At 39.4% G+C, this 14909-nt stretch overlaps 1 protein-coding gene across 1 annotated transcript in view; it reads right to left on the reverse strand.

The window, feature by feature from the left end:
* Positions 1-14909, reverse strand: part of LOC307140696 (uncharacterized protein) — a 174681-nt gene that overhangs the window by 14258 nt on the left and 145514 nt on the right. Inside the window, exon 4 of the mRNA XM_079840367.1 lies at positions 2757-2962. Coding sequence (XP_079696493.1) covers positions 2757-2962 — 206 coding nt within the window. The remainder of the gene's footprint in view (positions 1-2756; positions 2963-14909) is intronic.

Here is a 14909-nt window from a genome sequence, read left to right on the forward strand (position 1 = left end):
AATATCATAAATGTACACCTTTCGCTCAATGACTTGACTCAATTGTGGAAGTCAAACAATGTCATTTTTTCCATTATGGATACAGAGCTGAGTTGATCATGTTTATTTCTAGAGTTTAATGCATTATTTACAAGTCGGATGCTAATAAAAGCGGACTGCTCATTTACTAATGACTTGAAGCACCCGGAGCATTTTTCCAATTACTTATATTAAAACTGAAAAACACTCTTATAAAACCTAGCAGGATAAAGAGAGAGAGAGAGAGAGAGAGAGAGAGAGAGAGAGAGAGAGAGAGAGAGAGAGAGAGAGAGAGAGAGAGAGAGAGAGAGAGAGAGAGAGAGAGCATAGATGGAGAGAAAGCATGTGTATCCTGTTTTTTTGCTTTAATTGAAACAGTTCAAAGATTATTTCTCTGTATTATATAGACAAACCTGAAGAAATAAAATACAAAAGTGATAAATGAAGGCTTGTCTTCAAATAAAGGCAAAATGAACAGTGACGCTCAGGAGAAACAGGATAAAGCTGTTTCTTTTCACAAACACCCGGCCTCTCTTTATGACCTGTTCATTTCAGATCTTTATAAAGCGATTCAGAAACAGGCAAGAGAGCAGTTGTCATAAGTTAGAAATGAATGTATTTCATGAACCTGTTCTCTGAGGAAAATAACACTTCAGATTAAATTTGTTTTCTTGTCAGTTGTTGACAGGACGAGCCCAGCAACTTATTACTGTTCGATCAGAAAATGGGCTTTGATATAAATTATAGTAATTTTTTTTTTCAGTGAAAATGAAAGACATTACAGAAATACAAATAGTGGATAGTCAGATAATCAGACATAAAAAAGCTATTCTCTATTATTGGATTATGGATTTGTCACATGTTTTTTGAATCCGAGGGGAAGCATGTGAACGGTTTTGCAACCATACTGCTCAACTGGATGAAAAAAAATGGGCATTTTTATTATTGTTACAGCTTTTACAGTAATGGATGCTGCTCTCATAGGTTTTATTGATTGTATGGATTTTTATTTTTTCTCTTTTTATTCTTCAAAAGTATAAAACATAATTTTCATATCTCTCTAGCTCTGAAGTTTTCAACAAAGAGCAACACAAAACACTCATCATTCATTCAAAGATCTCTAAGACTTTATGCAGAAGAGTGAGAACGTTAATTTCCCATCATTATTTTTAATTCAGAGTTTTTTTTAAATATGATCAGTTTACTCTCACTAGTTATGATAAATCTAAATTTTTCATTATTATTATTATTATTATTCCTTTTCTCAACATTCAAGCATAGGTATGAAAAACAATACTGTAAAGCATTATTATCAAATTGTTTGGTAATTATTCCTATTTATCATTGTATTTTTTATTTAAAAAATAAAAGCGCAATATCCACCGGGCTCAGATTTCATGAGCTGCATGTATTTCATCTAATGACTTGTCATTACTGATAATATCTAAATGAGTTACCTATTAACTTCAAATGCTCCACTCCACTTGTAAAATACAGGGAAATTAGTTAAGCTTGGCTATTGAGTTGCCATATATATATGTATAACAAATGAACGAAGGCGAAATGCGATCAATATAGCTTTTAATTTTACACCTCATTGATCATGTCAATATCTCACACACCTTCAACAATCTGTAGGAAAACTGACTTTTTCTAGACTAGATTTCCAAGCTGAGTCTATATGACTGAGTATAGGCTACTAAAAAACGCATATCTCCTTTAAAAGAAAAAAAAGATTGCATGCACTCAATGCTCACTGCTCATGCAATATGATAATTATGCTCTATAACCACTATTACATAACTTACTTACATAGGCAACATACACAAACATAGACGAAAGGAACCTCATGTGATCTCATTTCCCTACAGTTGGCTTATTGCTCTAATGATACATACAAAAGTAAATTAGAAGATGGTAAAGGGCTGATTGAAATCTACTCAAATTGATTTCAACTTTAATCAAGCATTAGTAATTACTTGAGGCAACAGCGGCGTGTACAAATATTGTACACACACATGCACACATACAGTACATGCACACATACAGTCTGAGAAGCTATCTGGTCATAATGAAATATAAAAGGCTTGTTTAATCCAACACACATGCACTTTAAACACACATACAGATAGACATGCATTGTTTGAGAAGAGCTGGAACAAATAAAACAGCGGTGATCTCGATGCCCCCTTCACCCTTAAAAATAAAGGTTTTTGGAACCTTTTTTGGAATTTTTTTGGAAGAACCAAAAAGGGGTTTTCACAGTGATACCATAGAAGAACCATTTTTGGTTCCCTGAAGAACCATTTTGTGAAAGGTTCTTAAAAGAACCATTTTTTTTCTAACCATTCTATAGTCTAAATAACCTTTCTGCACTACAAAGAACCTTTTGTGCAATGGAAAGGTTCTTTGGATATTAAAGGTTCTTCATGGAACCATACACCCTGCCAAATAACTATTTAAGAATCTTAAGAGTGTTCTCGTTCTCTGATGTCATAAGGTAGTTGGAGTTTGCAAATGGTGTCACATGGTTTATTGTCATTTCTATAATTAGACAGCCACAGATGTGCACATCTCATGCCAACCCTGAGCCTCAGTTCCTAAATTAATTTCCCTATCCATCTCTAAAACAGGTTGAACCGGAATAGGGAGGTTTTGTTATTTTATTTTATTGGGAATGTTCTCACTCAGGTGTTTAGCCACAAGACAGGTATCAACAAAGCTTAGGCGGTACTCACTTGATCAACAGGGCTTCACTAAGCAGGCCGAAGCAGATTGCAGCCGACTTGAAGAGCGAGTGTGGAGGGGGATTTTCAAAAGCAGTCATCATCCGATACACCACGTATGGCACAAGAGCCAGCAGGAGAACAGTGATGGCTAGAATGGACCAGGTCTGCCACTGAGAGGCCACGGTCCGCCAGGGTGCACATCTCTTCAGCTGATACTGAGGGAGACATGGACAGGAAATCTCATTAGTGAAGGACAAACTGAGAGGAGGCAATCAAAGGAGGAGATTATTTATTATATATATTTATTTGAAATTGGCTTTGTCATATACAGGTGAAATGTGTATTTTTTTATATTAAAATACTTTTTACTATCCCAGCTTAATATGTAGATACAGTATATAGGCTGAAAAGTGTCAATATTGTGACTTTTTCAAAACATTTCCCTCCTTGTTTGAACATCTTAGTACTTTGTTCGACACCTTCTGTGTGAATTGGATGCAGATGGGAGAATTCCTCTGTCACTGGGAACGCATGAGTGACAAACTTTCAAACATCTGGATCCAAAAAGCCTTTATCTTCATTGTTGGCAATTAAAAAAGATAGAGATAAATATTACCAACCTCCTTGGGTTACAACAATGTACTAATGTAAAATAAAACTAATGTTTTAAAGGTCAGATCAGGTCCTGATCCTTAAAGGATTAGTTCACGCAAAAATGAAAATTCTGTCAGTAATTAGGGTGCTGTTTTCCCCCAACATAACCACTAGATAAAATCAAGATATGTTTTTGTTGTTGCTATGGACTACGTTGACCAGAGTGATGTAGAAGTTTTCACCGCGAAGCTTACACTGGTGAAGTACCTGAGAGAAAATGGATTTCACATTAAGTGATATCATTTTTAACAGTAAGAAAAAAAGTGTTTTAAAGCTTGTTGTTTTGCAGAACATCACAGTTGTATATGATATGAGAAGAGCAAGGCCTGTATAGGGAGTACATGCTATTTAAGGAAAATATAATTATGCTTTCAGAATGACTATTTTTTTCTCCAAACCTACTCTGCCACTTGGGGTAAAGCGCCCCCAATATCCCACTATTCTCACTCATGTTTGTTTTTGCACACAAAAAGTATTCTTTTCACTTCATGAAATTAAGGTTGAACCACTGGAGTCACATGGACTGTTTTTACTAGCTTTCTGGGCCTTGAAAGTGTTAATTAAATTGCTGTCTATGGAGAGGTCAGAGAGCTTTTGGATTTCATCAAAAATATCTTCATTTGTTAGCCTGGATGCCAGCCGAACTTAGCCCCGCCCACAACATTTTTACTCGGGCAGTTCGGTCTGGACTTGATCGGTAGAGAAGTAATTATGCCCGAACAGAAACTTTTCTGACCAATGAAATTGTCAGGGCGGGCTTTAGACGATGATGGACAGATGATAAACAGTAACGTAAGCATCCACGTCAAAGGCGCTTGGGTTGAATTTGTTCTAATCCTAAACGGAGAACTTGTTCGTATTTACATTCACCTTTACTATTTCTCTCAGAAATGATGATCGTTGTTGGTAAGTACTCGGCAAAGATCGTTTATACTCATCTTTTTCTTCTAACGTTAGGCTACTTATTCCAGCGCGCGTGCAGACAGGGTTGCCAAGTTTTTACAACAAAACCCGCCCGATTGCTAACGTTCCTCAAAACTAGCCAAAAACAAGCCCAATAGCTTTCCGGGGGGGGGGGGGGGGGGGGGGAATTAAATATCAAAATATCAGTTATTTTGGCAGGGCTGGCAGCTAAAAATCGCATTCCTGGGTCTGTATATCACATAATTGGGGTCGCTTTAACCCGCGGACTTGGCAACACAGTGCAGTTGAGTTCTGTTGACATTTGACAACTAACGTTATGCGTCGCTCCGTTGCTCTGATTGGTTGTAGGTCTATCCAATTGAGGTCTTTCCTGGTTCGATTGAAACACGCCCCATAACCACAGCCCAACGGAGCAGTATCAGACTCATTTTCTGACTAGAATTGAGTATGACGACGTCAGGCTATTAATTTGTGGTCTTATGGGTTTGGAATGACATGAGGGTGAGTAATTAATGACAGAATATTCATTGTGGGTGAACTATCACTTTAAGAAAACAAGTGCACACATTTGCTGTTTACAGTGGGAACCTTCACTTTTTTTCAGGAAAATAAGTAGGAAAAAAACCTTCAATAGCTATTAAACAATAATAACATGCAATTTTAACTCATGAAACTTAAATCATATCAGCAATTCAAAATATTTCTAATAGAATATCAGAAAAGCTTGTATGCTGTTTTGTTTTCGTTCCGTATCCTGAGGCCTAGTCATTAGGGCTCCACAGAAAACAAACAAGTCGCCTTTGTGAGGCTAAACATCCCTCCTGACTACAGCTTGTGGCTTCACACCTGTTCTCTCTCTCTCTCTCTCTCTCTCTCTCTCTCTCTCTCGCCTTGGCTTCAGGCATGGAGAACTCTGTCATGGCCACACATTGCGTGTGTGCGTGCACTTCTGCGCCCTCAGGCACTTTGTCGCTGACATTTTGTTTTATAGCCTGTTTTATTAATATTCTTGCCACTTACCAAATTAATACCCGAGTTGGTGAGAAATTTAATAACCACAAAATATTTTACAGGAAAGTATTTACTCTGAGGAAGTAGATGAATAGATCGCCACATCCTCAATTCATCTCATAAATATATAAACCAAACAGAGGATTTTTTTGTAGGCCACACGGAATGCTCACCTACACCACATTAGAACGGGTCTTTCTTCCTTCTACAACTCCAAATATCAGTCCTCATGTGTGTTTTTGTGGATGAGGAATAACAAATTCCCCTAGAAAAAAAGAGAACTTGAGAAAAAAAAGCCTGACAAGCTAACCACTCCTGGTGTGATATCTGGAACAGCATTTAATTAGTGTCCCTGCCTCATCTGCAAATGCATACCGCCGCCTCACTTGTGTTAGAACAGCTATTCATTAATTAGATTCTTTGTGGCAAGTGCCACTGAACTATCTGCACTGTTTAAGGTTGCATCAAGCTGCAGTAAGTGCTTTCCTGATAGTGGGACGCATCCATCTTCATTTCTCAGCCTCTATGTTTGACTCTGCCCTTCAGCCAGATGGAGAAAAACAGAGAGAGAGAGAGAGAGAGAGAGAAAGCGAGAAGGAAAGAGAGCTTCAGAGGGACCTGATACGATTCATCCCAGGCAGACCCTGAACCTTCACCTGCTTTTATTTCCGCACCGAAGCTAATTAATTTACAGAGGTAAAGTGGGTGCCCACTTGTGGAGGCATACAAGAGCTGCCATGATCTGAGGCACATACGGCAACAGCTACAAACCAACATGTGGAGCTTTTCAGGATCTCTCTGGAAAAAAAAATCAACATCAAAGTCGGACAAATATAAACAGGCCAGATTCTTACAGCAAACAGATATGGGCCGTGAAAGAAGAAGCTGTACCACTAGGACACAGACACATCCTGAATGGCCTTTTCTCCCTCCCTGTGGTTCAAAACTACACAGTGTACCTACACAACCCCCATGCCAGCCTAATCTTCATTCAAACAACCCTCCTTCATCTGAATGTAAACACTAGATAGTCTTTACATCACGAGCTTTGCTCGACCTTTGCTCCTCTGGGTGTTTTGCATTGCTGTGCTCCAGGTGTAATATTAGAGTTTATTTAGTCAGGGAGGGTACATGGCATTAGTAGCACAGTTAGACTAGTTTCTATATATGGATGCATGATTGCCTGTAGTCCCACAAGAGCACTGATGGATAAATGGATTTAGGTTTGACTCGATGACAGTTTGAGCTGCTGTTTTTAATGGGGGCTGCGTGTTTTGAGTACATTTAAGGGGGTATTTACATAACCCAAGAATAGGGGGCATTGGAAAGTACGGGGCCTGTGTGGACCGTCATGCTTGCTAATACGCTCTGGAGTTTTAATTTAGCTGATTTCCTTTACCCTCATGTACCTCTTTCCCTAAGCCAAACCCAAATTCAGTTCCTACATGTCATACGCAAACGTTTAGTTTTCTTTTTAGTTAAAAAAAGCTGTATACCAGCATACTACCCAACCTAACTTGAAGTAGCTGAGATAAAACAGCTAAGACGACATTCTTACTGGGACTTATCAAGGAATTTAAAAGAAAACGCTGCCATTCGAAAGTATTAAAATAGTCCTGTTTTTTTTTTACACTTCAACTTATTGAGGTAAATTCACCTCAGTTTGAAATTGAACTTTCCAGTGATGCATAGTCTTAGGCTGCATCCGAAATTGCATACTTCCCTACTATATCTAGAAGGTGAAAAACAGTATGTGACAAAAGAAGTACTCATAAAAGAATAAGAAAAAAGTACCTTGATGACCTACTTCTTCCGGCATAATTACGAAGTGTGCATACGATGGACACTTTACCATCCCATGAGGCCACAGCATAGGATTTATGAATGGCAGTAAAGCAAAGCAAGGGGTTGTGGATAGAAGGGATACAGCAATGGCCGGAAGTGACGCAAAATCTCAATATACAATAACAATAAATATCATATTGTGTTTTATTAACATCTTCATCTACCCCAACCCTAATAATGCAAATACAGTAACTGTATGACACAATATTGATGTACGCATGCCCAGTGGCTGTAGCTGTATCCCTTCTAGTCTTCACAGCCCTACTTTGGTCTAGAATCGGTTCTTTCGAACAGTTCGAGCTTACTCAGTGATTCCAATACGTCATTGCGTTGTTCCTGCATGGCAATATGGCCACTGTTCGGTCAATATAGAGATCTGTAGGTGTAACATATGTCGGCCTACATACATTCTCTAAAATATTCCAATAAAGACATACACTCACCTAAAGGATTATTAGGAACACCATACTAATACTGTGTTTGACCACCTTTCGCCTTCAGAACTGCCTTAATTCTACGTGGCATTGATTCAACAAGGTGCTGAAAACATTCTTTAGAAATGTTGGCCCATATTGATAGGATAGCATCTTGCAGTTGATGGAGATTTGTGGAATGCACATCCAGGGCACGAAGCTCCTGTTCCACCACATCCCAAAGATGCTCTATTGGGTTGAGATCTGGTGACTGAGGGGGATATTTTAGTACAGTGAACTCATTGTCATGTTCAAGAAACCAATTTGAAATGATTCGAGCTTTGTGACATGGTGCATTATCCTGCTGTAGCCATCAGAGGATGGGTCATAAAGGGATGGACATGGTCAGAAACAATGCTCAGGTAGGCCGTGGCATTTAAACGAGGCCCAATTGGCATAATGGGGCCTAAAGTGTGCCAAGAAAACATCACCCACACCATTACACCACCACCAGCAGCCTGCACAGTGGTAACAAGGTAATCATTCTGTTTACGCCAAATTCTGACTCTACCATCTGAATGTCTCAACAGAAATCGAGACTCATCAGACCAGGCAACATTTTTCCAGTCTTCAACTGTCCAATTTTGGTGAGCTCATGCAAATTGTAGCCTCTTTTTCCTATTTGTAGTGGAGATGAGTGGTACCCGGTGGGGTCTTCTGCTGTTGTAGCCCATCCGCCTCAAGGTTGTGTGTGTTGTGGCTTCACAAATGTTTTGCTGCATACCTCGGTTGTAACGAGTGGTTATTTCAGTCAAAGTTGCTCTTCTATCAGCTTGAATCAGTCGGCCCACTCTCCTCTGACCTCTAGCATCAACAAGGCATTTTTGCCCACAGGACTGCCGCATACTGGATGTTTTTCCCTTTTCACACCATTCTTTGTAAACCCTAGAAATGGTTGTGCGTGAAAATCCCAGTAACTGAGCAGATTGTGAAATACTCAGACCGGCCTGTCTGGCACCAACAACCATGCCACGCTCAAAACTGCTTAAATCACCTTTCTTTCCCATTCTGACATTCAGTTTGGAGTTCAGGAGATTGTCTTGACCAGGACCACACCCCTAAATGCATTGAAGCAACTGCCATGTGATTGGTTGATTAGATAATTGCATTAATGAGAAATTGAACAGGTGTTCCTATAATCCTTTAGGTGAGTGTATGTAGTAAAGATGCCTTTGTGCTTGAGCTGAATAGATACAAAGAGCTGAGATGCTATTTGTTAAAAAAATAAACCGTTTTCCATCTTCTAAAGATAATGGACACAATTCCCAAGGTAACGCTTCTGAGAGCTAATATGTTGTTGAACAATGTGAGACTTCTAATGGAGGGACAGTAAAGGAAAAGGAACGCACAGGGGAAGATAAGGGTGGAGAGTATGGGTCAGTCTCTTTGTCTTAAATAATCAGAAGCAAGATGGCAGAGCCCGTTAAAAGTTTTTTTTTTTTTTAATGGGCGAGCAGTGAAATGGAGCACTACTGTGCAGCTGTTAGCCTTGCATCTCTATCCTCTCAGTATGCCCCTGGGCCCCTGTCATATTTGTATTTAAACAATGACTCTATCAAGGCTAAGAAGACTCAGTTTGGGTTAAAAGCACTGCAAAAGGGTCACAAAATACAGCAGGACAATTTGATTTCCCTGGAAGACCCAAAGATAAGAAGCAGCATTATTGAGACAAGCAGTGGAAAAGATGGGCTTGTGGGTTTCCATGTTTTTCTGTTCCTTCTGGAATAGAACTATTGGATGTAAACTGTAAAATCAAGTTGCATTAGTGGATGTTGTGTGAGTGGATGGGTGGATGGATAATGTAGTTATTAATTCATTAGTTATGAAAAATAAATAAATGATACATGCATACATTGCAAATATGTATTTATAATACAATAATATAATACAATTTACCACACAACAAAGAAAAAAATATTTAGAAAACTGAAAAAAACTTGACTGTGAGTGGAAAACCCTCACATTTACAGTCACCACACTCTCTTATATTGTTACATTAAGATTTTTAACCTTAAAGGGTTAGTTCACCCAAAAATGAAAATTCTGTCATTAATTACTCACCCTCATGTCGTTCGACACCCGTAAGACCTCCGTTCATATTCGGAACACAAATGAAGATATTTTAGTTGAAAGCTGATGGCTGAGAAAGGCTTCAGACAGGCCTCCATTGGCATTCAGTACATTGACACTTCCAAGATCCATGAAAGGCACTTAAAACGTCGTTACAAAGTCTATCTCACCACAGTGGCTCTACAATAAGTTTACGATCCGACAACAATAGTTTTTGTGCGCAAAAAAAAATCAAAATAACACCTTTAACCAACTTGTTCTCGACTTCCGTGTGTGCCTCCACGACGCATGCGCGAGAATATGACGTAGCGCCGGCGTTCGGGAATCCATGAAATACACACTTTAACCCCATTTTGAGAACTACGCCGAGACCTAAAGCACGATCAATGTAGAATCCAACAGCTTAGACACGCGCGTCTTCCTCTGCTCGTAAACAAATCGCTTCTGGGTCATATGTCCGAACGCCGGATCTGCGTCATATTCTCGCGCATGCGTCGTGGAGGCATACACGGAAGTCGAGAACAAGTTGGTTAAAGGTGTTATTTTGATTTTTTTTTGTGCACAAAAACTATTGTCGTCGCATCGTAAACTTATTGTAGAGCCACTGTGGTGAGAGACTAGATTTTCATTTTTGGGTGAACTAACCCTTTAATAAAACAATTACTTTAGATGTGCATCTCATATTAAAGTGGGATAAATTCAAGCCAGCTATAAGATGATACAGATTAGCTCTCTAATGGGTAATAAATGTGAAAATTGTTCCTGCAGCTTTTGATACATGACCTCTTTACATGTTATGAATACATATGTGCAATAAAGTGGAAGTAAAGGAAAAATGAACTGGGTCAGGCATCTGATTTGATAAAAGAGATGCTTTATATGTAATTAGGTATTCAAAATAGTGGAATATAATTAAACATCATATTATCCCAAATGGTGCAAATTTGTAACATCTTTAGAAGGTAATCCAGTATAACTACATAGTTAGTATGCTTGTTGTAATAAATTAACTCTTGCTTAACAATCACAGACAGCATTGTGTTCATCACCTCCTAATGTTTTATGAAAATGACCTTTAAGAGCCATCCCAATCAATCAATTAGGCGACACAAGGCCTATTGGGATTATTTAAAAGCCAACATCTTGGAAGTAGGACACTACACATTCTTCTATGATCCATATTAATAAGGCAACCCAAATACATTTTCTACATTTGTGCATTACGTATACATGACATCATTTTTAGAAATGCATTTCACCTGAGGGCTTAACTGCACATATATTATAAATTTGTTTCTATATTTGCAAGATGTCCTCTTTGCACTAGTGCAACAAAATAAAGCATGCACACAAAAAAGTCTTGTTTTTTTAAACTAGCTTTGCCGGCGATGTGGTACAACCAGCACAGATCAATTGTCAATCTAGGTACGCTGGGATACAGAGTCTAAGGAAAAAGTCACAATAACATTTCTCTCAGGGGAACTCATAATGACTGATCAAATCTACAAGAGGGGCACAGTTCAACTTTAACATGCTGTAAATGATGTCGGCTGAAGAAAGGAAACAAAAAGAACAAATGGTCAAGTGAAAAGAAAGATAAAAAACACCCCGGAGAGAAAGGACAGAGTTGGAAAAGAAGGGTGGAGGAAAAAAGGCATGAATATATTTTGTCCTCTCCCTCCGGCTGCTGTTTTGCATAGACATTGCTGTGTTGGCGTGGGAGTGGAGGGCTCTGTTAGACCAGCATTAGCATAAGTTGATCAGAGGGCCTGTCTGAATCTGACAGGAAAGAGGATGGGCCCTGAAGTGAACACTTTGTGACCACTATGAGATACAGAGAGACAACTTTACTACAGCATCAAAGACTCATTTCCTGTAGCTTAGTGAATACTGATGGTTTGCTGAGAGGTTCCGTTTGCTTTAGTAGTGGGCAGTATACAGAAAGCACAATAAAATGATCATAACAATATAATATAAAGTCTTCTTAAGACAAATGATGGCTTTGTGTAACAAACAGACCAAAATGTCAATGAAATACTTATTGGCTCGTTGGTTTAGGGGTATGATTCTCGCTTTGGGTGCGAGATGTCCTGGTTTCAAATCCCGGACGAGCCTGTGCTTAGGCTTTGGTTTTAATCTCTTCAGCCTCATAAGGTTCATGTGCAATCAGGATATTTCTGTGAAATTGGTCAACAAACCATTTTGGAACAAGGCCAGTTAGCTCAGTTGGTTAGAGTGTGGTGCTAATAACGCCTAGGTAGCGGGTTCGATCCCCATACGAGCCACTGTTTTGCTCTCTGGGACCTTCAGCACTGCTCGTCTCACAAGTGTCTCACAGAAATCCCTGCTGGCTAGACCGGTTAATGGTTAGCACTCTGGACTTGTACCTCTACCTGGTTCCACCCACACTGTAAAAAGGGTTGAAAATGGACTAACCCAGCGATTGGGTTGTTTTAACCCAGAAATTGGCTTGTTTTAAGCAAACATTTAACCCACCCGCTGGTTTAAAACAACCCACTTGCTGGGTTAAAACAACTCAATTGCTGGGTTAGTCCATTTTCAACCCAACTTGGGTTATTTTTAACCCAGCATTTTTTAGAGTGTAGCCTCATTGCTATCTGCATCTCAGATGGCCAGCGGTCAGGGTGTGGTGATCCCATGGTGTAATGGTTAGCCGTCTGGACTTTGAATCAAGTGATCCGAGTTCAAATCTCAGTGGAACCTTAGTAGACGTAGTAGAGGGGAAACAGACGTTTTATATATATATATATAATTATTATTTTTTTTACAAATATACAATTGACATCTGATACAGCAGTGCGGTAAAAAAATGCCACATGACAGCTTAAATAAAAATTATGCTACAATAATACAGCATAACATTTGAATGGAGCTTAATGAGGGAAAGAAGTACGTTTTTTAAGAGTCTTTCCTTTTAAGCACTAAAGTGTTACAATCATTTGTGTTTTTATTTTCCACATTTTTGGTTAAAAAAAAAGCAATTGCTTTCCATAATGATTTCACGGTTCGTTAGTCAATTTAATTTATAATTGAATCGGATGGATGTGGCTCTGCCTAACTCCCTGTCTCCCAAGGACGAGAGCATGTTTAAACTGTTTCATTAACACCAGGGGCCTATAGAAAAACGACCCCAGAGCGCACTGTGATGTTCTGAGCAAAGTTGTTCTGCAAAACATACAGCACTAATGGAACATATCCGAGCGCTGTAAAATACTACTGGGAACCAGATATGACAAGTTTCATGACAGCTTTGCCTCTTTGGCTCACTCACAAGCAGTCTCTCATAAAAAATAAAAATAAACCTTTAGTCAAATTAATTCAACAACTGGCAACGCCTTGCTAAGCCACCCAAAAGCACCCAAAATCTCCACCCTTTGCCGAAAACTTACCACAAATTACCCATAAAAGCTAATTAATACAAAAATATCCCCCAAAATGTACCACTCGCCTACAAAGGAAGCTTTATAGTAACCTTACTAATTTAAGGTTGCACATTTTCCAACAGCATTTAGAAGTTTTGCTCAGGAACAGGAGCTCGGACAGAGCCTCTGAAATGAGCTTGTGCGTTGTTTGCAGACCGACAGTCTAACGTTCTTGAAGCATGAGAGTAGAGTCCATTAACTAATAGAGATTAAAAGCCTGATGCCTCTCCCCCTCCCTCGGATTACACTTCCAAAGCACACGGCTGATTGATGAGAACCAGCAGGCTGCCTGGAATCTCCGCTTTCATTAAGGTTTCCCTCCCTCCTTCCCTCTTTCCATCCACCCATCCCACCATCCGCTTCGCTATACCTCCGTCCATCTCAGTGGGGGAAGAGGGAGGTAAACAGATGGAGAGGTCTGGAGGAGATAAGTGGCAGCACTTTAGCATGAGCACTAGAAGGGTTCCATACACCGAAGGGTCATTTCTGCCACCTGATGTGATCTATTCTGACATGAAAGAAGTCCACCTATATGTCATCATCTGCTTTGTGCAGGTTCTCTCATGAGCAAGACTGGAGTAGTCAGAGTTCCTGGATTTTGACTTTTACACTGTAAAACCGAACAGTGAAATGAAATGAAATGCGTTAATTTCACTCAAATATCATGGAAAGTTCATTGCTCTTAATAGAAAAAAAGTTGTATGAACTCAATAACTGATTTAATTAGGATGAACTTAAACGGAATGAATTTGAAGATCAATGTAAATTATACTTAATTTGTGTTCCAGGAAAAATTAGGACATCTTCATCCTGTTCAAAAGTTTTCACAAAGTATTAAGAATCAAGGGTACATAATCTTTTGAACGTGGTCATTTTTATATTTTTTTGTCTTGTGGACTATATGTAAACATCTTTATATGTAAACACACAGACACACACATATATATATTTTTTTGAGCTATGCCAACTTTAATAGGGTTAACGGTGTAGGTCTTATAAAGTGCTCAAAGAGTCCGCAAGATGGAGATTTTAGGAAATATCAGTCCGAGATGGAGATGGAGGCACCTGGGTAAGAGTGTGTTCGAGAGGGGCGGTTATGTCATTCTCAGGAGGATAAGGTGCCCTGACAAGGCAATCAGGAGTGAAGTGATTCTGTAGCCACGCGGCCTCAGTGCTCTCGTCCCTCACTCTGATGAGCTTTTGACAAATGGAGAGCAGCCGAAATTGGTTTTGTATGACTGCTTTCAGATCTGTCTCTTAGCAGGATTATTGCCACCTGTCTTCATTGGCTACGAGTCCGTCTATTCAGCTCACTCCAGGGTTTAGCGGCTGGTCGTTCTGGATAAAATGGCGAAATGGCTAAAAAAAAACTAAAAAAAACCCAACAACACTAACCTTCTGTCTCAGCCTTATAACTATTAATATTCAATCCAGCCCTCCCCTCTCCTGTATGTGCCCAGGTGACCAAATTGCAGAGGTCAACAGCGCCACTCCAAACAAATCTGTTCATGGCATATCGTCCAAATGTCAACCAGAAGCTGAAACAGGAGGCTTGTGGAAGTGCAGGACCTATTACCAAAGCCCCTGTCTCAAACCTTACAATCTGCTCATGCTCCCTATTAAATTAATGACAGATAGTGCATCGCAATCAAGTGAACCTCCATAATCGGATAAGTTAGTCAATTCAGATAATGAAAGCTGGGGGAAACTTTGTCTTGGGGACAGTGATATCTCCAGTGATC

The sequence above is a fragment of the Gobio gobio genome (genome assembly GCF_949357685.1).
Source record: "Gobio gobio genome assembly, chromosome: 17".
NCBI lineage: Eukaryota > Metazoa > Chordata > Actinopteri > Cypriniformes > Gobionidae > Gobio > Gobio gobio.